Source organism: Citrus clementina, unplaced genomic scaffold (assembly GCF_000493195.1).
Source record: "Citrus clementina cultivar Clemenules unplaced genomic scaffold, Citrus_clementina_v1.0 scaffold_4, whole genome shotgun sequence".
Lineage (NCBI taxonomy): Eukaryota > Viridiplantae > Streptophyta > Magnoliopsida > Sapindales > Rutaceae > Citrus > Citrus x clementina.
The window spans coordinates 16494334-16517580 of NW_006262274.1; the positions used below are offsets into that span (position 1 = coordinate 16494334).

General features: G+C 30.5%; 1 protein-coding gene across 1 annotated transcript; it reads left to right on the forward strand.

The window, feature by feature from the left end:
* Positions 1 to 6376: 6376 nt before the first annotated feature.
* Positions 6377 to 7458, forward strand: LOC18044059 (protein TORNADO 2). Its single transcript, XM_006437176.2, has 2 exons — positions 6377 to 6878; positions 7129 to 7458. The coding sequence occupies exons 1-2, from the start codon at positions 6378 to 6380 to the stop codon at positions 7441 to 7443; spliced, it is 816 nt and encodes a 271-aa protein (XP_006437239.1). The 5' UTR covers position 6377; the 3' UTR covers positions 7444 to 7458.
* The last annotated feature ends 15789 nt before the right edge of the window (positions 7459 to 23247 follow it).

The following is a 23247-nucleotide window of genomic DNA, read 5'->3' on the forward strand; positions in this document are numbered from 1 at the left end:
TGATTGACGTAGAAATTTTGTAAAATAGCCTATTGGCAATGGTGATAGAAGTTTCTTCTGAGATCTCTACAATTCAAGCAAGTGGCTGAGCAATTTGGTATTTTTTAGAATTTTCTTTCAAAAACATAATAAAAAACTAATGAAATTAGCCATTTATCACTTGATTTTTATTTTTCTTCATATATGGTAAATAGCACATGGATGTACTTTGTTATAAGTTGAGATTGGCTATGAGTAAATACATAACTCCCATATGTAACCTTGTGCTGTTATGAACTCTCATTTTCAAGTAGTGAATGAAAAAATAATACATATAATATGATTTATTTTGTTTCTTTAACTTTTTTTTCTAACAAATATTATTATTGTTATTGCATAGCAACTAATCAAATAGAGATTAAAAGCTTTAAAAAATCCAAATAATTTTTTGCTTAAAAATGACTCACTTGTCCAATATGCGAGTGGAAATAAAATTACCCTTGTAATACCATGGTTTGAGTCACTTAAGGTAGGGTTTTAATATATCTTTTACATAAGCATTTACATTATCAAATTTTAATGTTGTTATTTCTTGTGTTTACATTCCAATAAACTTGTATGGAGAGCTTTAAGCTCTTGTGGTCGTCAACATATTGAGTAGGAAAATTCATGTTATGGCTCATCCATATGTTTTACTTCTGAGAGTGAGTTTAGTAATAAAATGAAACCATATGTTGTGATGTTACCTTTAATTCTTAATAAGATGCCAATATAGGACTCAATGGATCCTCCGTTACATTTGAATAGGTAAATCCTTGGCCTGTACACCAGATATCTAATGCATCGCAATAGATTATTAGGTATTTTTTATAACCTTAAAGTCATTTTTATTTGTTTTATTTGCGAAATACTTATTTAACTATCATTATAAGGGTGATTGTAGTGTATTCGTTTAACGATTCTTGGAGATCTTAGTGCACGGACAAGATATTCAAGCTCAGTACAACCAAAAGGATATCAATTATTGTAAGAAGCATATTATATTGGACTTGTTTAAAGATAGAAGTTGAAAATTGTTGTGAATGTATTGTTTAGTAATGTGGATGTAAACTATAGCAGGATTTGATTGCTTGATAACAATACAAACTATAGCTTTTGTAGTTCCATTGTCAATTAATTGTTTATAACTTGTCAAATTTCTAGACCAATAGACTAATGTAGATGTTAAGTTCTTGACCGATACACCAGTCTTGTGGTCTATATTTTAATAGAATCAAGAACACATGGTACCTAAAATATAATAATGAAGTGTCTTTAAAATATACAAATCTAAAGAAATTGAGATTAGATATATGTACTTCACACAAACTTATTAATATTCTAAACTAATAGACTAGTGTATATGTTAAGTTCTTGACTGATAGACCAATCTTGTAGTAGATAATTTAATAGAATCAAGAAAAATGTAGTACCTGAATTACAATAAAGAAATGTGTTTAAAATATACAATTTCTTAACAAATTGAGATTATATATACGTACTTCGCATAAACTTATTAATATTTTAAACTAACAGACTTTTTTAGAAATTAAGTTATTGACCTATGACAAATCTAGTAATCGAGATATATTTGCAGAATGCTAATTTTAATTGTAATAACAATAAAATAGAACCAAACATATAACATAAAAATTTCATAACAGCTCATTAAAGTACAACCTCTGATTATAAAATGACATGTTCAACAATTGCTTCATGAAGATATATTCATTATAATACATCTTCATTATTTAGAAATTTCTCATTAGTAAAAAGTAAACACTAAACTACTACAAGTTTTAATGTTCATCACCCAGCAATGTCTACAAGTATCATTAGTAGTACACATTAGTACAAGGTATGCAAGTAATAAGTTTGTAATGGAAAGACAATGCATAAACTTAAAGATCTCACCTCAAATCAAATTGTTGGCAATTGTTGAGTTTTGCTCATACAATGGTGTCAATGTTGTGCAAGTCAATCGATCCTGACCTACTTTTCCGCAACGCCCACATTTTTTAGTAACATTTTTCTCACCCACTGATAGAATCTTATTTGTTTTATGATGCCTTTTCTTTGGCTTTAATACTAGAAGTTGCATATTAGTGGTAAGTAATTCAATAGGAACATCATATTCTTCTATTAGACCAACGTGATAGATTATCTCTGTGTATATTATAATTCATGCATAGACAGTGTAGTAGAAGAAAAAAATAAATGACATTCAAAAGATAGATGCTTGCACACTGCAATAGCATATTCACATAACATATGGTTGAGTTAGAATGCTCGACAACTACAAGTTTTTGCAAGCATATTAGCGTGGCCCTCAAATTGACCACCTTTCACAATAATTCATGCAAGTTTAGAGACAAAATCTAGTACATGTGAGAGTTAACTTGCTACAAAAGAAGTTTGTTTTTAGCCCACTTTTTGAGTTTTATAGTTGTGTCCACTACCAATTAAGCAAAACCACCAGCTTCAAATAGGTATTGAGTAATGTCTGCATTAATCCTTTTTATCTTAGTCATGACAATGTCAAATTGAGAAACAATGTATAACTTTGCAACATATATGAAGATTTTGTGTATCCTTGAAATTTGACCTTAGATTTTGGTCGAGATGATACATACAGAGGCTTGCATCTGAAAATATCATGGCAACACCCTTTTTTTATGCTTCCTTTAGGATTTGAAATGAAAACTAAATCTTTAACATTGCTAATTAAATCCCTTAGTTTTGCTTCCCATGATGCATCATCCTCGCTATCACTAATACCAAATGCAAGTAGATATATTTGATTGTTATCATCCATGCATAAAGTCACAAACATGGTTCCTTTATATTTTCCTTTCAGAAATGTGCCATCGATTGCAATTACTGGTCTAATAGCCAACTGAACCTTTTCAGACAACTACCAATAACCATAAATAAATACTTGAAGTGATTTGAACCAACAGATTCAATGAGAGTATAAGAACCAACATTTTAATTTTCAACCATTTTCAAGTATGTCAAGAGCAACTTGTACAATGTTGCTAGTGAACCCCTGACAAGTGTCACTGCATGCATTATTGCCTACATGCTTCATGGTAACTAATATCATAGCTGAAATTTTTTTGAAAGTCTCGTCTAATCTACTTTGTTTTGTATGTTGATAAAGTACCTTTAAATTTGTGTTTAACTGTATGGCGCAATCAATTTTGCATATGCTTATCGACGATCTCTTTTATTCACTAAAAGAACATTTATGCCTATTACGATACTTTTGAATTTAAAAATAACTTGAATCCGTTATTTTTGTAGCACGAATACCCCAATGACAATTATTATCTATACAAGTAACAATCAAAATATTCTTTCCAGACTTAACTATTTTAAATTGAAAATAGTTTTGCAAAGCAAGCTTACAAAGTCTCACTTGCAACTTCTCTTTTGATGTGCACACCTCATTTTTCATAAAACCATCACTGTCACTTATAAATTCATTACTTATAATATTGTCAATACAATGATATGCATCATTAGTACTCATAGTGTTACTACTTGCAAGAAAACTGATTATGTTTCTAAGCATATAAATATTGTTGATGTTTGGATCGATCTCATACTCATCTATGGGCTCAATAGTGGGCACATTTTCCTATGGTAAATGAGATATAGTAGAGAAATGTTTGGGACTGATAACATCCTTTCGATTAGTTTTTACACTTTCTTTAGAAAATGTTGATGGTTTAAATATTGGATAGGTCTGACTCTCCTCCTACAAACTATTAAAATGTTGATTATCCTCTCCACTCAAATTTGTTCGCAGTATAGGAGTAGTGAACCTACGTTGATATGTGCCTCAAGAAGGTTTTCTATATGCAATACCATTAAGATTTTCATGGACGTCATCATCTAAGATAATTTCCACAAGTGGCACCAAATTTGTTGAATTGCATTTGAACTTCATAATAATTTCATATTTTGAAATACCAATTTCAATAGTCTGAGTTATGTTTTCAAGCAATTGTGAATATGTTGAAGAAGGTGCACCATTATTCCTTTTGTGGCTAAGGGATTGAACTTGTGTTTATTGATTTGATTAATCCATTCAACATTGTGCAAGACAATAATACGTACCAAATCCATTTACCTAAAAATCATGTGAAACATAGTAATATTAACAAAAATAATCTGTTAAAACTTCTAGACTTTTAGGATTAAGTTCTAGACTTCCAAACTTATAACCTTTCCTAGAGGTCTAAAAGTCTAGAAGTAGAGAAGTCAAGAACGCGATCTAGAACCATGAATGTAACAAACTCAACTATTATAGATCAAACACAATAAATTTCTTTTAAAAAAATGATAAATAACATGTACATTTAACTATAATCGATCACATTTTACCTTTAAAAAAGCCTAAATAACAGCACTCAATACTTTTAATTTTAAGTAAACATAAAAACTAACCCTTATAATAAATGTTGAAGACAATGTAGCTTCTTAGAACAATAAGAATAGTGTATAAAGATTTTGTTGAAGAATTTTTTAAAACGAGTTGAATTTTACTTAGAGAAGATGGTGATTTTAGTAAGTGTTTGATAATACTTTAAAGTGTTGAGCCCATGCTTTTGTTGGAGATGATAATGGTATTTTAGACTACAGCCCGTCAAAATGTCACGGACACTTAATTAAATAAAAGTTATCATATTTTTGTAAAGTGTGTATGATTTTGTCATATCTAAATAAAAATCCTAGGGAAACAACCCGTTGCTTAGCCATAGCCACATCTAAGAGAGTCATTTTCTATTTCAAGTACAAAGGCAAGTATTTTTCTAATAGACACAATAAGAAGATGTAACCTGAATTAATAATCTAACCCGAATTAACACCGACCCGATTAAGTAACCTAAACTATATTCAAACCCAAATTAACAACCTAAAATCGAATTGAAATACAAACTCAAACTAAATCGAATCGAAATTATTTTTTAACCAAAGCCATAAAACCATAAAAAAACTGAAACAAAAGCCAAAATACCCACCTGCCAATAATCCAACTATAACTAAAATACATAAAACGCCAGCCTAATAGATAAGAATTAGGCCAAAAAAAGATGGCCAGTGAACAGTGATATTTAACATTTTCAATAGTGTGCTGCTAGGCATCGAGAAAGACGAGAGAAGCACGAGAAAAACGGTAACACATGTTGCCGTTTCGCTCCCACAATCTCTCGCCTTTTTTAATTTTAAAAATTAAAATATTAATAAAAAACAATAAAGAAAATAAAATCATTTATGTCATTCCATCTTTACAACTCTCTCTCACTAACAGACCTCTCTCTCACTATCTCGGTCGAGCAAGACCAGTGACAATGACGACACGACCGCCGACGATGAGATGGTCATCGCCAAAGAATCGGGCCGTGTATTTTACAATTTCTTGGTTTGTGACAACAATGGAAAACTCCTAAGAATTTTGAATTTGTAGTCGAGCAAAGGAAGAAGCAAGTTATCTTCCAAGCATTTTCCAGTAATAGCTGATGAAATTTAATACTTCAAGCTGGCCCTTTGCTGTCACAACCAGATGCATTTGCACTGTCATTACAATTTATGGAAATTAAAGTAATTAATGGTTCTAATTAATAGCTTCCCAAAAAAACCAATTTGCCCTTGTGAGAACCAAAGCGTTAATTTCTTGTAAGAGTTGCAGAAGGCCAGAGAATTTCAGATCATGAAAAGGAGTGTGTGAGTGAGAGAGAGATCGTGAAATAGTGAGAGACAGTGAGAGAGAGAGATACTTGACAGAGATGGTGAGAGACTTACAAAAATGGAGTAAGGAGCAGATAAGATTATGTTTTCTTTATTATTTTTTATTAATATTTTAATTTTTTTAATTAAAAAAGGGCGAGAGATTTTGGGAGAGAAACGGCAGCATGTCATGTTTCTCTCGCCCTTCTAGATACCAAGCATTTTCCTTTTCAATATTCCTGCAACAACAGCACTGACTTAAAAGAAATTTGTCAAAATTTTCATTATTTCAAATTGGAATAAGTACCTTTTCAAAAAGTTGCACTCAAGTGATTAGACTTGGGAGACCAAAACACAACTTAAAATTTATTTTTACTTTGTTTTTAGTAGCTTTCATGTAGATGCAAGAGAATGAACAAAACTCGGTGGGCTTTATGACAAAAGTGAAACTTGTGTGACTACGGATCAGTGGTGTTTTGTCATGTGGCGGATCCTAAAGTGAAAGCAGTAGTATTTCTTTCTTATTATGTAGCACATTTTTCTACTCTCAAGTAAATTTCATTTCATAATCAATATTTCTATAATAACCGAAACAAAACACTGGAAGATCTATATACAAAAATATGGCACTAAGCAGCAATGTCATGGGAGCCATCAATTTCGTAGCCATTCTTCTCTCAATCCCAGTCATCGGTGCCGGAGTCTGGCTTGCAACCGAGCCAGACAATTCTTGTGTCAAGCTTCTGCAATGGCCAGTCATTGTTTTGGGCGTCTTGATTTTGGTTATTTCTCTAGCAGGCTTTATAGGAGGATTTTGGCGCATCCCCTGGCTCCTTATACTCTACCTCGTTGCCATGCTAATTCTCATAATATTGCTGGCTTGTTTGGTTGTTTTCATTTACATGGTTACCAGTAAGGGCTCAGGCCACCTTCCACCCAGTAGAGCTTACTTCGAATATCGCCTCGATGATTATTCTGGCTGGTTAAGAAGAAGAGTTCGAAGCTCTTACAAATGGGATCGGATCAAAAGCTGTCTTAGCTCTACCCAGATGTGTGCTGAGTTGAACCAGAGTTATACAATGGCTCAGGATTTCTTCAATGCACATGATATTACCCCTCTACAGGTAAATTAACTAAGTTAATTTTCAGTTCATATTTTTCTTATAAACAAATTAATTAAGATTTGGCTTAAATATTATTACTAAACCGTTATCCCTTATCTTAAGTCCAATAATTTCTTCAATTTTCTTTCTGCCTTATGTATTATACACGCTTCACGTGATGTCCTAGATAATATGTTGTTGGACTCTTATCCATCAACTTAATCGTTTGGTTAAGTGGTTTCTCTAACAATTTTTCTCTCTCTCTTTACAGTCGGGGTGCTGTAAACCTCCGACAGAGTGTGGGTACACATTTGTAAACCCTACATATTGGATAAGTCCCATTAACAATGCTGCGGACATGGATTGCTTGCAGTGGAGCAATGACCAGATGCAGCTTTGCTACAACTGTAATTCATGCAAAGCAGGATTACTTGCTAATCTGAAAAAGGAATGGAGAAGAGTAGATATCATATTGATCGTCACTCTTGTTGCTTTGATATTGGTTTATTTGATTGGATGCTGTGCCTTCAGGAATGACAAAACTGAAGACCTCTTTCGCAAGTACAAGCAAGGCACTTACACGTAAATACTAGTTGCTAGCTACCTGCAAACTTTCTTGATCTTGATATTAGTGTAATTGGGGATTGGTTTGGATTGTTATTTTTGACAATAAGCTTTATGAATTTGTTTAAGATCGTATTCTTGTTTAGTGTTGACTCGTGTTTGATTTGATGATGACATAATCTTGAGCTGTGCGTGCGTGATTTGCGCAGGGCGCCGAAAGTTGGGTTGCTTTTGAATGATTGCTTTTTAAGAGAAAAGGGTATAGATTTCGTTCCGATCAATCATTCGGGCCTGAATTTAGTCTCAGTTGATAATGGGTGAAATTATTTATAATCGTCACATTATATAAAATATTAATAACTAATCTATTATGAGTACAGCTACATCCACTCAGACTCAAATATAAAGAACCCTAACATTACTCTTTAACTGCTACTTGATCCATTGGCCATGACCAAGTATATTATAGCTTGATAACAGCTATGCTTCAGCATGCATGCACACAAGTCTAGGAAATGGGCCATGTGATCATGCATTATGCAGACAGCTATTGGATTATGATTTAACAATGTGATCTCAAACCAAAGTACTGCGTTTGATGAAGAATGTGATAAGGATCGTTCACATATATTTATTTATGTTTAAGATTTTAAATAATTAAGGGCGTGCCCTAATGATGTGAAAATAGATCGTAAGCAAATAAAATAAAGAAGATGTGATCAATAATTTCGTGTCCCCATGAATTTGTTATTGTGGGCTATCTATACATGAAGATAATTAAAGAGCAGTACTGCAGTACAGTGCATTTTCTTTGGTCCACTCATTAAATCCAAATGTGTATGAATGGATTAGAGACATATCCTCATGTAAACATTTACGTTAGAAAATAGAAGCCTTAGAATTTAGTCAGTGAAGTGGGAAAATTAGAAATAAAGAGTGGAAGGTAGAGTTATAAAGTTTCAGCAAAGGGAAAAGGAAAATGGGATGTTTACTTTTCATTTATCTAGATTCATAAAACATGATTTTTAATTAATCTGAGATACTCTTGAAGATATTATATTATTTCATTAATTTTCTAAATTTTCTTCAGTAAATTAGAAGTTAATAAAATTAAAGTATGTTTAGTTTCAAAAGAGGGAAAAAAAGTATATTATAATCTTTTGATCATTTTTGTTGCTTGTATTGTTGGTTGTTAATAAAATTTATACATGATGATTTATTATTATTATTATTGGTGTTTTCTAAAATTTGTTTGGTTTTTGATTTAAAGCCGGTTTTTTTAACTTAATTTTGAAAATCCTCTTGTAAATGGATCTGTTCGAAAGTGAAGGAAGTACTCTTTACCCCGTCAAAAATTTCTTACGAGACACAAAAGTCTATATCTAAAATGCTTGAGTGAAAAAAAAGGGGCCTGAAAGTATAAGAACTGGGCCAAATGAGAGCATAGCACTGTTTGCACTCGCACTTTATCTTACGCCACTCCATTCTGAGCATAATTTTTGTATACCGGGTTTGAAGAGATAATGATGGGGTGTACGTGGTGATTATTTGCACCCAACTGAAATATCTAGACTATTGAATATTGACCGGTAAATGTGCTCAACATTTAAGCTCTTTTCTGCGAAAGCACTAGTTTGCCCCCCACATTTTATCTTGCACCACCCCATTCTGAGCAAAATTGTTGTGTCGTGGGTTTGAAAAGATAATAATGGGTCCACATGGTTTATTTGCATCCAACTAAAATAGCTGAACTCTTGAGTCCTGACCGGTAAATGCATAAAAAAATTTATTATTGTTGTTGTTGTTGTTATTGTTATTGTTATTGTTATTGTTATTAATTTATTAATTATTATTATTATTATTAAATGGAAATAATTAACAAAGAGTATTTTAATAAATTATTAATGATATTATTTTTAATATTATTATTATTAATCATTTTTATTATAATAATAATAATAAATATTATTATTATTATTGAATAGGGCATTTCAATAACTTAAAATAATTCAACTTATTTTGATTCAGATTTCAAGATAAAATATACACATCAATAGGATTCTAGCTCATTCATATTTCGATTCTTGCAGTTAAAGTAAATAACTTATTATGATTCCTATTTTTCATTCTCATTCTAGCTCATTTTAATTTCAATCCATTTCGATTACTGATAAATAAACGCAGCATGAGAGTATTGCTCCTATTTCTTTTATTTAGAGGACGTGCTGTCAACACATCACATTTTTTAGTTTACAGTTGAATGCTTTTTGCACATTACTTTACTAGACTACTCTCTTGAAAACATTACATTATTATACCCTCTGGACGCGGTTAGAAGTTTTTTTTTATCATATAACAATACGTAAACAGTAGGATACAATATAGCTGTAGCACCATAGTCCAGCCCTACGCATTAAAAATATCTTCCACTTTACTCCTTTCCATCGTAACAATAAAGTCCGTTTGAGTAAAAATTAACTATTCTAGTTAAACTACTTTATACAATTTAAATAAAAAAATTTATTAAAAAAGACGCTGACAGTATGAAAAGAAAATTTAAAATTTATGAGAGATGCTATGTCAGCTATACAATAAATAAGTAATAGTATAATATATGTATATTTACTTCAAAAAATTACCAAACAAATGGTTATTATATTAAATTTAATGATAAATATTATACATGCATTCATTAGTTGTATTATCTTTGATTCATTTATAAAAATCCTTTGGTGCCAGACGAACGGATAAAAATAATTGTCCAAATGATTTAGTCAATTTGTTTTTTTAAATCAAGAGAGTAAAGACCAAGAAATTCCAAACAAATCCGAGACGTGATTGGGCAGTGGAATTTAACAAATGTTTATAATAATTAATTATTCGAGTTCCCGCCTTTCCTAGAAGCTTACGCCGCTTGTTTTACATACTTCTGGTTTTGGACAAAGCACCGACCACATTCTTTAAATACTATTTCATAATATTATTCTGTAATAATTTATTCAATAACCAACCCACACACAAACAAAGATAATATTATATTTATAACAAAATTGATGGCACTAATTTAAAATTAGTAATCAAGAAAAGAACTACCCCAGCATCACCTTTAAACCAAGTCTTTTTTAGATTTTTTTTTTTTAAAAAAAAATCTCTCTCATTTGTCTTAAACTACAGTCATTCTTAATAAATAAATTATTTATCTTTGTTTGTCCCAATTTCATAAACTTAATTAGTAATTAGTACAATTTTTATTGTGTAGTGCAAAGTACAAGACAATGCACAGACCGAGCAGGAAGGGAAACTTATTCAGTATTTGTAAATTATGTTTTGATGTGTATTTATATGTATAAAAATTAAAAATTTATAGCAAAAACTAATTGTGTATCCAACAAAGCTGGCCTCCACTGCCTGATTCCCTGGAAAATATGGCTTTTATTGTCTTTACAGGGGAGGCTGCTTCAATACGACATTTTAAGTAGAAAAGTTTATTTAAAAAAGTGGATAATTAAATTAACAAAATGTAACTTTTCTTTTGTGTCAATGATGGACCCTGATAAAAAGCGTGCAAGTAAATTAGCTGAACCTCTCGCGCCCATATGCAATGATATGCTTTCAATTTAATATTAATTACAATTACTACCTTAAGAAAACGGTTGATTACAGTTCAGAAGTTTCATCTTTGATGGTTAATGCAACTTATTATATAGGACTCGACTAGCTTACAGAATCTGTAAGCTACAGACTGCAGCATCAGCCGTTGGATGTGGAGTGAGAAATTAAACCATAGAAAATGGGACGGTGGGATGACGGGAGATGTTAGGTACAGAATCTGTCTATTATATATATATATGTATGTATGTATATCACTTATATCTATGCACTTTATAAATGATTGTGAGTTAACATTTTGTACATGTTTTCTTGGAAATGGCTGCACGTATAGATATGTGTCAGCTGACACACAGATTCGACTCACAGTTTTGAGAGAGAGAAACTGACAGATAATAATTAATGAAATTCAATAAGAAAAATCTTGTCAAAGAAGAAATATTGAATCAGCAACATACTATTTTTGACGGTTTGAGTTGAGTTGCCATGCCATACAAGTAATTATCTGGTTGGCAGAATGGCACGCATGCAAGAATTTGCTGGCAGCTGGATATTTTGACCTAATTAATTGAAGTTCAGATCCTTTACATGCATGCATGTAAATTTCCTACTACAAAAAAACTAGAATTCATTTTAAAACCCACGTGTGAATCAAAAATGTTGTCATCGTGATCGAGTTTGAACAAAATGACAAGCATTAATTTTCTGCAAAATGTGGTTCATGAGGGTTGGCAAATTAAATCGATAGATCGATTAATAAGCTTGTAATTGGTTGCTTTACCAACCAATAATAATGTGCCACGTGGTGAGCGACGGTGTTTCCTTTTGAATAGGGTTTCTTTTATTTGGAACCTGGATTATCAATTTAGAAGCGAGCAGGCTTTCTATTTAATTTGCTGATCACATAAATGCATGCGGTAAAGAGGTCATAGATGATATGAGATTCTTGCTCTGGTTCAATTGCAAAGGTACGTGACAAAAATGGATATGTATAAAATCTCCTTTTTAATATGTCGAGTTTACAATTTGTATGCCTAACAACTGGCTACAACTCACTTCAGTTTTTGTTTCCTTTTTCCCCCTAATAGACTTGAATACAATTAGATGCTTTGTTCTTTTAATATGTCTACACTGCAAAACAAGTAACCGGCTAGAGGTGATGAATCTGCAACCAACTGTACTAAGATATATTTCATTTAATTTGGCCGGTAGCCACTAGCCATCACCGAAATATATTGCATTTTGATTTTACATGAGTGCAAACATCTTTGTTAAATATTTTTTAGTGTAAAAAAAAAAAAAAGTATTTAGTTGTAAATTGTGATGATTAAGGTCTTATTTGGAATTGAATTGCTGTAACTTTTAAGTTCCAGTTGTTTTAAAAAAATTATAATTATGAAATAAAAGTTAATATTATGTAGTAAATATAAATTTTAAAAAATAATTTTAACAAAATTAGTAAAGATATAATATATTTTTCATTATAAAAGTGTAAAATTAAATCGACTTATCTTTCAAACTACAGCAATTAGTGTTTACCAAATATTTTAATACTGTAACTTCTAATTTACAACTGTCTAACCTCAATCTCAGACATGCCTTAAACTGGATTCAAAATCGATAAGTATTTAGCCACTTGGCTTTGGCCTTTGGCCTGGTGGTAATAAGAACTAATTTGAGGGGATAAGTTCGAGTCTCAACTTCTATTCTAAGACTTAAATTTTCCCTTCCAAGTATAAGAAATTCTAAAATACGGAGATGCCACATTAGTTATATAAAAAGTAAATAATGTTACGTTATGAGGTAATTTATTTTGATAAATCAACGTACAAATAATAGTTATATTAAATTTAAATATACATGTTACATTTGTAATAGTTAATTGTATTATTTTTGATGTGGCATAGACTTTTTACTTTGATGTATAATGGAGTAGAAGTTGATATATCTCTCACAAAATTGTAGATATAGTACGTATATCCATGCACTATATTTAAAAAGAGGCAGTGACTATCTTGGATCAACTCCAAGGTAGACCACCCACCACAACCATTGGATGCACTCTGTCACAATTGTTTCAAGTTCAAGTACATGCATCCAATGGCTGTGGTGGGTGGTCTACTTTGGAGCTGATCCAAGGTAGCCAAACCCTTAAAAAGAAAAAAGAAAAAAGCAAAAAGTAGTCTAAAATTTTACCCAAACTAGTCCATTTTAGTCTGAGAGCTAGAATATTCTTCTCTGATCCAGCCCTAAAAAATTCTATCCAGCCATGTGTTCAATGTACGACTCAAGTGATGAGAATGGTCATAAAACGTTTAATTTGTGATTAATTTGTTATAAAACAATGCATTAAATGTTGTAATCCACCAACCAAACACTATTAAGATCTTATTCGGAATTGAGTTGCTATAACTTTTAAGTTACAGCTGTTTAAAAAAAAGTATAATTATGAAATAAAAGTTAATATTATGTAGTAAATATAAATTTTAAAAAATAATTTTAACAAAATTAGTAAAGATATAATAGATTTTTCATTATAAAAGTATAAAATTAAATCGACTCATCTTCCAAACTACATCAATTAATGTTCATTAAATATTTTAATACTATAACTTTTAAGTTACAACTGCCTAACATCAATCCCAGACATACTTTAAATAGGATTCAAAATTGATAAGTATTTAGCCACCTGGCTTTGGCCTTTGGCCTTTGGCCTGGTGGTAATAAGAACTAATTTGAGGGGATAAGTTTGAGTCTCAACTTCTATTCTAAGACTTAAATTTTCCCTTCCAAGTATAAGAAATTCTAAAATACGGAGATACCACATTAGTTATATAAGAAGTAAATAATGTCACATTATGAGGTAATTTATTTTGATAAATCAACGTGCAAATAATAGTTATATTAAATTTAAATACACATGTTACATTGGTTATAGTTAATTGTATTATTTTTGATGTGACATAGACTTTTTACTCTTATGTATAATTGAGTAGAAATTGATATGTCTCTCACAAAATTGTAGATATAGTACGTATATCCATGCACTATATTTAAAAAGAGGCAGTGGCTACCTTGGATTAGCTCCAAGGTAGACCACTCACCACATCTATTGGATGCACTCTTTCACAATTGTTTCAAGTTCAAGTACATGCATCCAATGACTGTGGTGGGTGGTCTACCTTAGAGCTTATCCAAAGTAGCCAAACCCTTAAAAAGAAAAAAAGAAAAAAAAATAATAAGTAGTCTTTACTAAAATTTGACCCAAACTAGTCAATTTTAGTCTGAGAGCTAGAATATTCTTCTCTGATGTAGCCCTCAAAAATTCTATCCAGGAGTGTGTTCAATGTACAACTCAAGTGATGAGAATGATCATAAAATGTTTAATTTGTGATTACTTTGTTATAAAACAATGCATTAAATGCTGTAATCCACCAACCAAACACTATTAGTGTTTTTGTTTTTTTCCCTCCTATTGAGGTGATGTGATTTGTTAAATTATGTATAATTTGTGTTTATAGACATGAAAGAATGATGGAAGATGTGTGATAACTTAAAAAACAAAAAGCAACAACAACAATAATAAGACTAAATTGATTCTTATAAAAGTTAATTCATTCGATCTGTTAAAATTCTTACGAGTTATAAATTCACTTAAATAGAATTCTTACGAGTTACAAATTCACATAAATCATTTAGTTTGGATTGTATTGACGTTTTCAGTGGTAATTTTATTTTTTTATAAGACAATTTTATTTTATTACCTGCCATAATTAAATGAGGGATATCTAAGCAACATAGCTTGTTTATTTATTCTTATAAATTATTGTTATTATGAGTAATAAATGGTACGGTTCTGGAGAGAAGACTTCTGAGACATTCATTAAAATGCATTGTGAAGGTATGAATTACTTAACAATCACGCTCGTATTATAAGGTTTTAATTAATGAGTATAATTATCTTTGCCTTGTGACTGAGATTTGTGCCTCGATTAACCAACAAATTGGTTCCCCTCATAAAAACTAGTGCAATTTGTTATATATTTATTAATTATTATGCTAAACCATAAAGAAAAATCAATTTCTAAACGTATAGGCTTCTAAATCGGAATTCAGAATCTAATCTGAATTTTAAAAACAGAAAAAACTATCAAAGAGGAAGGAAAACAAGAAAAAATGGAGATTGCTTGCTTGGAAGGTGGGTGTAAAGAGTAAAAACAGTATGAAACAATAAAGATATAGAGGGTTAATTTTGAGATATCGTAGGGTATGTTAAGAAAAGAGGTGTTAAAAAGAATTTAGTGGGTTTGATTAGAGTGAGTCTCTAATCAAAACCTAATGATATTTATTTTTAAAAAAACTAATAAGAAAATTAAAAAATCTTTACTTGACATAGATAATCATAATTATATTTTCCGTCCCAATTAAAAAAAATATATTGACTTCCCAATTATTGTCAATTATAGACTCGTAAATATTTTTATAAACGGAAAGTGCTTGATAGAAGACAATAGAATAATTAAGAGAAGTGGTTAATAAGATTTCAAACGTTATTGGATAGATATTAATTATTTACTCCATGATAGTTTATCAAAATCTTTTAGCACACTGATGAGTTAATTATCAGCTTAGGAATGCTTTACAATTCATGCTACTTTTAATCTACATTACTTTGAAAATGTTAATAATTTGCATGCCTTTCCCATATAATAATATAAGGTTGTTGGTTTTGGACTGTGTTGGTTATTCAAGTTGTGGTGTCGTCAATGCTGGCTTTTGTCTGTGTCTTTGTCTAATTCCAATCATATGTACTTACTTCACATGTATTAAGCAGTGATTTGGTAAAATAATGTTGACAAATCCAACTGACCGATCATGGGTAAAAGTCTAATTTTAAATCAGGATATATTTAATTCCATGAATTTAAAATAAAAATTGATGAAAACACTCAATCAGCTTATTCTCTCTATTTTCTCTCATTCTTCTGCCTTTAGCACTCGTTTTTCAATTTCTCTGTCCCAAAAATACCTACCCTGCCTTCAATTTTTCGGACAAAAAAAAAAAAAAAAAAAAAACCATTATCTTTTTATCCTTTCACTCATTCTGCAGATAGGTTGGCTCAGAGGCTTTCTTCTATGAAGAATTTCTTCTCCTGGATTTGTTGGCGGTTTTGTGTTTCACAGATTTGGACTAAGATTATCTATTTTGACACGTTTTTCGTCAACTGATGAAATCTCTTGTGGTGAAATAAAAAGGTTTGAGATTTGAACTACACTCACATAATTACTGATAAGACATCAAATTTTTTTCATGTGACCAACAAAAGCTCCCGCACTCAAGGGCGGATTACTATGAAGACAGATAGGGGCCGTGGCACCTGTAAGAAATTGAAATATATATATTATGCAAATGTTATATAGTAAGTTACAATTGAAGTTGAAATATATCCTTAAATTATTCTTAATATCTTTAGTCTTTTCTATCCAAGCTTTTATTGGAGACGGTTTAATCACTAATACCTCTAAAATTCTACAAATTTATTATAATTTTATTACAACTTATCTTTACTTATAGGCAGTAATGAATCAGAATTCTCTTCTTTAGTTTAATATTCATTTCAAACATATATTTTTCAACCCGTTTCTTAATTTGTTGTTGTTTCAAACTTTCAATCTTTGACAATGTTAACTTATTATCTAGTTTTTTTTCTTTAATTTTCCAACTAATATTATATATATATGGTTTGGATGGGATGAGAAACCTCATCCATTAGACACCAACATTTGCTAATATTCTAATTTAAACTAGTGGGTAAAATGCATATTCAGAGTAAGCTAAATGTTGTGCAAATTTTATTGAACTCGCAAGTGCACGAATCTATTATAGAATAGATTAAAGGTGACTAGTGTCGATCCCACGATGAGGTGAATTTTAATTAAGTGTAGAATTAAATTTCTAAGTGGGTGATTGGATTTGTAGTGGAAATGATTTAGATTATCCAAAAATTTAAATTAAAATGGCAGGAATAAATTAAAGCGAAATCTATTGAAATAAGCACTTGGGTATCTGTATCAACATGCATCATGGACTAAATATTCTTTATTAATGTCAATTAAATCATGAGGGGATTTTCACTACTCATGAACCACACTCTAATCAATATGGTGCTCAGGGCTTATCGTGCTAAATAATAATAAGCTTGTACTAGGGAGCTGGCTAAACCAGTGCAGTATCTAGACAACATTATTACAATTTATCGACGAAAAGTCAAAACATCCACAATAATTAGAGGGGAAGAGAAAATAAATTTACCAAATAAAGCACATGGCACATGTTGAGACTTCACCTTCAGCCCAAGTTTAAAAAAAAATTAGCCACTCATAATTGAACTAAAGGCAAAATGAGAATTTATTAAAATACATAGAAAATACAAAATGTAAAAGGAATTACAGAAAATTGAAACTAAAAAATGAATTCAGGAATATCAAATTAAGGGGGGGAGCCCCCTTTTTATAGATACATTGAGTAAATCATGGCCATCGGATTAAAAATAATTTAGACGCTCAGGATTTCGCCACGTCATCAGTCAATAGTATGCGGTTTAACCACGCGGTTTGAATAGTGACACAGTATGAACAATGAGGCGGCTTGAATAGTGACGCGGTATGAACAATGAGGGGGCTTGAATAGTGACGCGGTTTGGTTGAAAATAATTCTGTGTATATGCATGTACCGTACGCACAATTTTTAGTCCACTAACATGCTGACACATCACCAATCAACAGTACATAAGAGTTTTAGTCCAATAGAATCGTGACACCTCATCAGTCAATGCCACATCACCGGTTAATGCCATGTCATCGTTTCGTGTATGTGAATAATGTCGTGAGCAGTAACATGAGACAGTACCGTACATGTGAACAGTGTCATTTTTCCTTTTATGCTCCTCCTAAGGTTTTCGATTGTCCTGAGTTCAAAAGTGATGTCCGTTTTGCTGTCTGATCTCTCGTTTATTATGAAATGACCTTGATGCCCCTAAAATATATAAAATACTTAATTAAAATAAAACACACATAATTAAATCACAAGAGACTTAAATACATAAAAATAAGGGTGTTAGTAAGACTTGTAATGTAAAATGACGATTTTCTCCTTTATAAATATACATTTTCTAACACTCAACACTAAACAACACCAAAGAGGCAAGTAATATTTTATTTTATCCTTTAAGAAGTCAATAATGAATAATTTTTTTTCTTAAAAGAACATCCAAATGAAGTTTTATAGATTTTTTGTTGTTTTTTTTTTATATTTCTAAATCTTATTTGACTAAATACTTTCATAGGATATGAATAAGTTGATTGAAAGATGAACATATTAACATAATTTCTTTTTTTGAAATATATTATTTTTAAATTATGTTAATAAATTGTTATTATTATTATTATTATTATTATTTTACATTTTTCTTGCAGCCCTTGCAACTAGAGTTTCTAGCTTCTGCTCCTACCTGCAATTACTTTTGTATAATTAGTCGCTAACAAGTAGTCTGTTCTATCTCGAATTTTAGAAATACAAACATATGCATTTGATAAAGATTGTATATATAATCATTGCTAATGAGGAATTAAATAAATTTGGAAGAGTATTTAAAATTTGGAAGCTAGTCATGATTAGACAACTTATTTATTCGACTCTTTTGCACCTTTGATTCGTGCATGCTGAACATCGTGTAAAATACAATTGGGAGGTTGCTATGTTACTTAACATACACCCCAATGGGAAGAGCACAAGTGTCCTGAGGAGTGAGAAAAACCATGCAAATGCAAGTAATGGGGGTTGGCTAAAGCTGGATCTGTAAGTTACATCTGTAACTTAGCCCGCTGCAATTGTAAATACTGCTATGAATTGGCAATAGTCTTTGGAGCTTATGAGAAAGTGAGCCAAGACAATTTTAATTTTTAAGTTTTTTAAAAAAATTAAGTCGGCCTGGTGTGTGAACCCGACCAAACCCGAGCAAACTGGCGAGATGGGAATTTAATGCAATGATTGACTGAGCCCAAACACGTTCAAGAATATCATTAATTAATTAATTAATTTTAAATTAATTTTTTTTTTGGTTAAGAATCAGATAAAAAATTAACCGACCAATCAAAGATCATACAACTTTGTATTTATTTTTACTTTGACTTGTAACCAAGCAACGTCAATTGTTGACTCCAGTGATTGCCACATTTAATTTAAATTAATTAGGCCTTTCTTGATTATTAATTATCCGAATATGGGGAGATTAAAAGATAAGATAATGTAAGTAGAAGGGGGAGAATGAATTTTTACAATGGAATTAACCACCCATCCCACTTGGATGCTAACTTTGCTACATTACATCGAATCTTGTGAAACTTTTTTTTTTTTTAAATCTAGTAAGAAAAAAACAGAAAGAAGGAACAAAAACCCTACGTGATATTCTTGGTAGATTTTACCTTGACTAATAGATTAGGGTAGCTTTGTAGGACCAATGTAGTTAATATTCCTATCAAAATTCAAGTTGGAGTTAATGGGGTTTTCTAAAATATACTTATTGTAACTTACAATTAGAATATTTTTTTTTTACAAAAATAAGTATCAAAACAGTAAAATCAGGTGGGTCAGTGGATGGATGTACGTAAATTAAATTAAACATAATTAGGAAGACCCGACTAATAATAAGGTGTTATGATAGCTTTTAAGATTAAATTTGTTTTTTTGAGACCATTTTGATGTCATCAAACTTGTTTTCTAATGGTTTTTTTGTTTTTGTTTTTGTTATACTTATATTACAATCATAAATGTATTGATATTCACAATTAGAAATTTATTGAGGGTTTTTTTTTACTTGATGACTTAATTAACTTAATTTTAATCAATGAAGTCATCAAATCCATTTGTTTTGTCAACATAATAAAAATTTTCAATCATTATAGTTATCAAGTTATTAAACCAATTTTTTTTAGCTTTTTACTTAATCTAAGAAGTCTAAATAATGCCATTAAAAGAAATCTTCCAAAATATCCTTGTCTAATTAATTAATTTTCATCTTTACCTAAATAAAATTTAATAATTAGCATTATTACCTATCTCTAAAACTTGTGATAATATAGTGGTAGATTATTATTATTATTATTATTATTATTATTATTATTATTATCATCATCATCATCATCTTCAAATTAGCATTATCTATTTTCATAATTTTTTATGAATATTTTTCATCTAGAAACAACATCAAATACAATAAAATTGATTAACATACTATTGTAGAATATAAAGGGTTCTATTATATATTATGATAATATATTATATAATTTATTATTTAAGTTCTTTGAGATATTTATTATTTTTTTAACATTTATAATTTGTAAGGGCACAAATGTAAAAGTATTAATTTTCAGATTTTTAAGTTAAAAAACAGCTTAATATTTATTTTTAGTAATTCAGGCCAAAAAAGGACACATAATTCATATTCAAAATTTTATTTATATTAATAATTCAGACTAATTCAAATGTATTTAAACTAAAAAACAAACGTCACCTTAGACTATTTTAGATCAAGTCTTTTATTTCACAGTTTAGATTTATATTCTAATTCTAATATTAGGGGATATCTTATTTTACTCACATCAGTAGGTGGAATATGTACTCCTACCCGATAAATTTAGAGAAAAAAAACGAGTTCAAACATTTGTTGGACTCGACGCTCTCAAATGGTGTGGCAAATGGCCCACTATATCATTTTCTGATGGTTAAAAATATCTTATTGTAATGTGCATATTTGCTTAGTTAATTTTGTCCAGAATTGAGATAAAAATATACATTGGCTTTGGGAATCAAACAAACATTTTAGGATGCTTTTGAAAAAAAAAAGTGCATAAGAAAATAATATAATAACCGTCTTGTATAAACCTATTAAAAATAACAATAAAAATTAAGAGGGACTACCAATCTTTATTGAAGGCCAATAAGACAAGAGTACAAAGCCCGAGATAGCGGCTGGCAAATGGCTAGTAAATGTTGCCTAAAGAGCAAGGAACAGAGAAGTGGGTTGAATTTGTAAGCTGATCATTTGATTGTGCCAAGGAATGGGAAAAATGGCCATTGCCAAAAATGAACAAAATCCATGTATTCAAAATAAAATAAATACAAATACAAATATATATATATATATATATGAGGTTAAATAATGTTGGTCCCTTAGCGAATGACCCCGAAGCAATTTCAGTGGTACCCAGATCTTTATTCTGAAGCCAATGCCGAAGCCCGAAGAGATGAAATTTGTGCTCATACAATTCAATTTACCCTGCAGCTGCTTGCTTCTGCCGATGCCGGTATGGTTCTTTCTGCACACGTTGGACTTAGAAATTAGACCAAAGCTTTCAAGCTAAAAAAATTGACTTGGATATGTAGGAGTCACCACCGTCATTGAATTTTTTTTAAAAATAAAACAAATGAAAGAATGTCGAAAAAAAAAATCACACGTGAGAAACTCATATACAGATAAAAACAATTATTAGATCTAATTGTGCACATTAAACGAAAGAGACGAATGATGGAGATTTAGATCCAAAACGAAATCTTCTGCCAACTTAGCGTACCTCGATCTATAAATAGAGGCCTAAAGAATCGAGAGGGGTTCTTTAACTAATTTCATGAATAATCACCGTAAATTTTCAAATCATAAATTCTCCTTAACAAACACTAGTTTGAGAATCGAAGTACCTTTTGTAGGTACACATTTGGATTCGATTTGTGGAATTCTTTGAAGATTACAAATTCTTATTCAAAATCTCTCGGGGCAAACAAGTATAGTCTTTTTTTTTTTTGTCCTTAATTGTTTTAATTCTGATAATTGAAGGTAATTTATGGGGAACGAATATCAACAAAGAAACGAAAGTATGACTCTTTGCTTCTTGTCCTCTTACTCTTTTAGCCTGCCTTGTAGAGGTCTCTCAGGTGTCTGTAGCAAGTCCAATTTGTCTCCTGATGAAAATACTTTATAATGTTAAATTTTAAAAACTAGCGAGAAATTCCCCACGAAGTTTTTGAGTTGTAGCATTACTATAAGATAATTATCTTATATGTCAAAAGGATGGCAAAGCACAAATCAATTTTTTAAGCCCTTACCTTCTTCTAGATTTAAATTCGGTTGTCAGTTAAATAAAACTGTTAAAAAATCACTTAACTAGGTCCTTAGCTCCCATCTTATCTTATAAGTGATTTACAAATAAATGGTTGGGAATTAGACACATTGATAAATAGACATCGAATAAATTCTTCATGTAGTATTTGATCCAATCAACATCGATATAATATGCAAGTGTACACAACAAGTAATATATTAATAAATGTTCAGATCGTCTCCACTTGGATTGATTTTATCAGATTTACAACAACAACCTTAACAATGCAATTTGTTATAAATTAAATAAGACAATTTATGAAACTAATAAATTAATTAAAATAAAAATGCAATAAAAAAATTCTCACGTCAAACATAAGGATGTAACCAATGGGAATGAAGTATTTGAGTAAATAAACTCACTTAATGGCATTGACTATTTTTCAATTATAGTATCGTTGCTACAACATCTACTGCAACACTGGGCAGAATCCATCATGCATCATCAGCTGTCACATGTTAGATATCTTATATCTAATGCAACATAACAGTGACCAATTGTTACGCCAACATTAAGTATAACATTACATGATCTAAGTTTCATTTACCCTACAAGGTGAATTTTTATGTTTAGTTCATCACTAATTTTAGATCAAATATGACCCTATTCAAATTGAGATTTACTCAACTTGGGAAACTCAATATAAAACCAAGTATTGTCTTAATGAGATCCACTAAATTAGACTTTTCTGAGGCTCTTTCTTAATTAGTATCCACTAAATGGATGGTCAGCCGAAATAGGAAATTAAAATAAATACAATTAAGACAAAATGCTATAGCAAATACAGAGCAACACTCATATGTAAGTCAAGTATCCATTAAGATCATTTATCACTCAACCATAATATAATTTAGTTCATACTTTGTGATAAAAATAGTAAATAAAATTAGTTCAATCATCAAATACATCTCCATAAATAAATAGAAAACAAGAAGATAAGAAGAAGAACTGATTTTCGATTGACCTATGCAATTTCTCCCCTATTACAGCTTCCAATCTAT

Excerpts from the sequence above, each read along its gene's own strand:
- LOC18044059 (XM_006437176.2), top strand. The coding sequence starts at position 6,378 with ATGGCACTAAGCAGCAATGTCATGGGAGCCATCAATTTCGTAGCCATT. Across the intron at positions 6,879-7,128 it reads ATGATATTACCCCTCTACAG|TCGGGGTGCTGTAAACCTCC; the intron begins GTAAATTAACTA and ends CTCTCTTTACAG.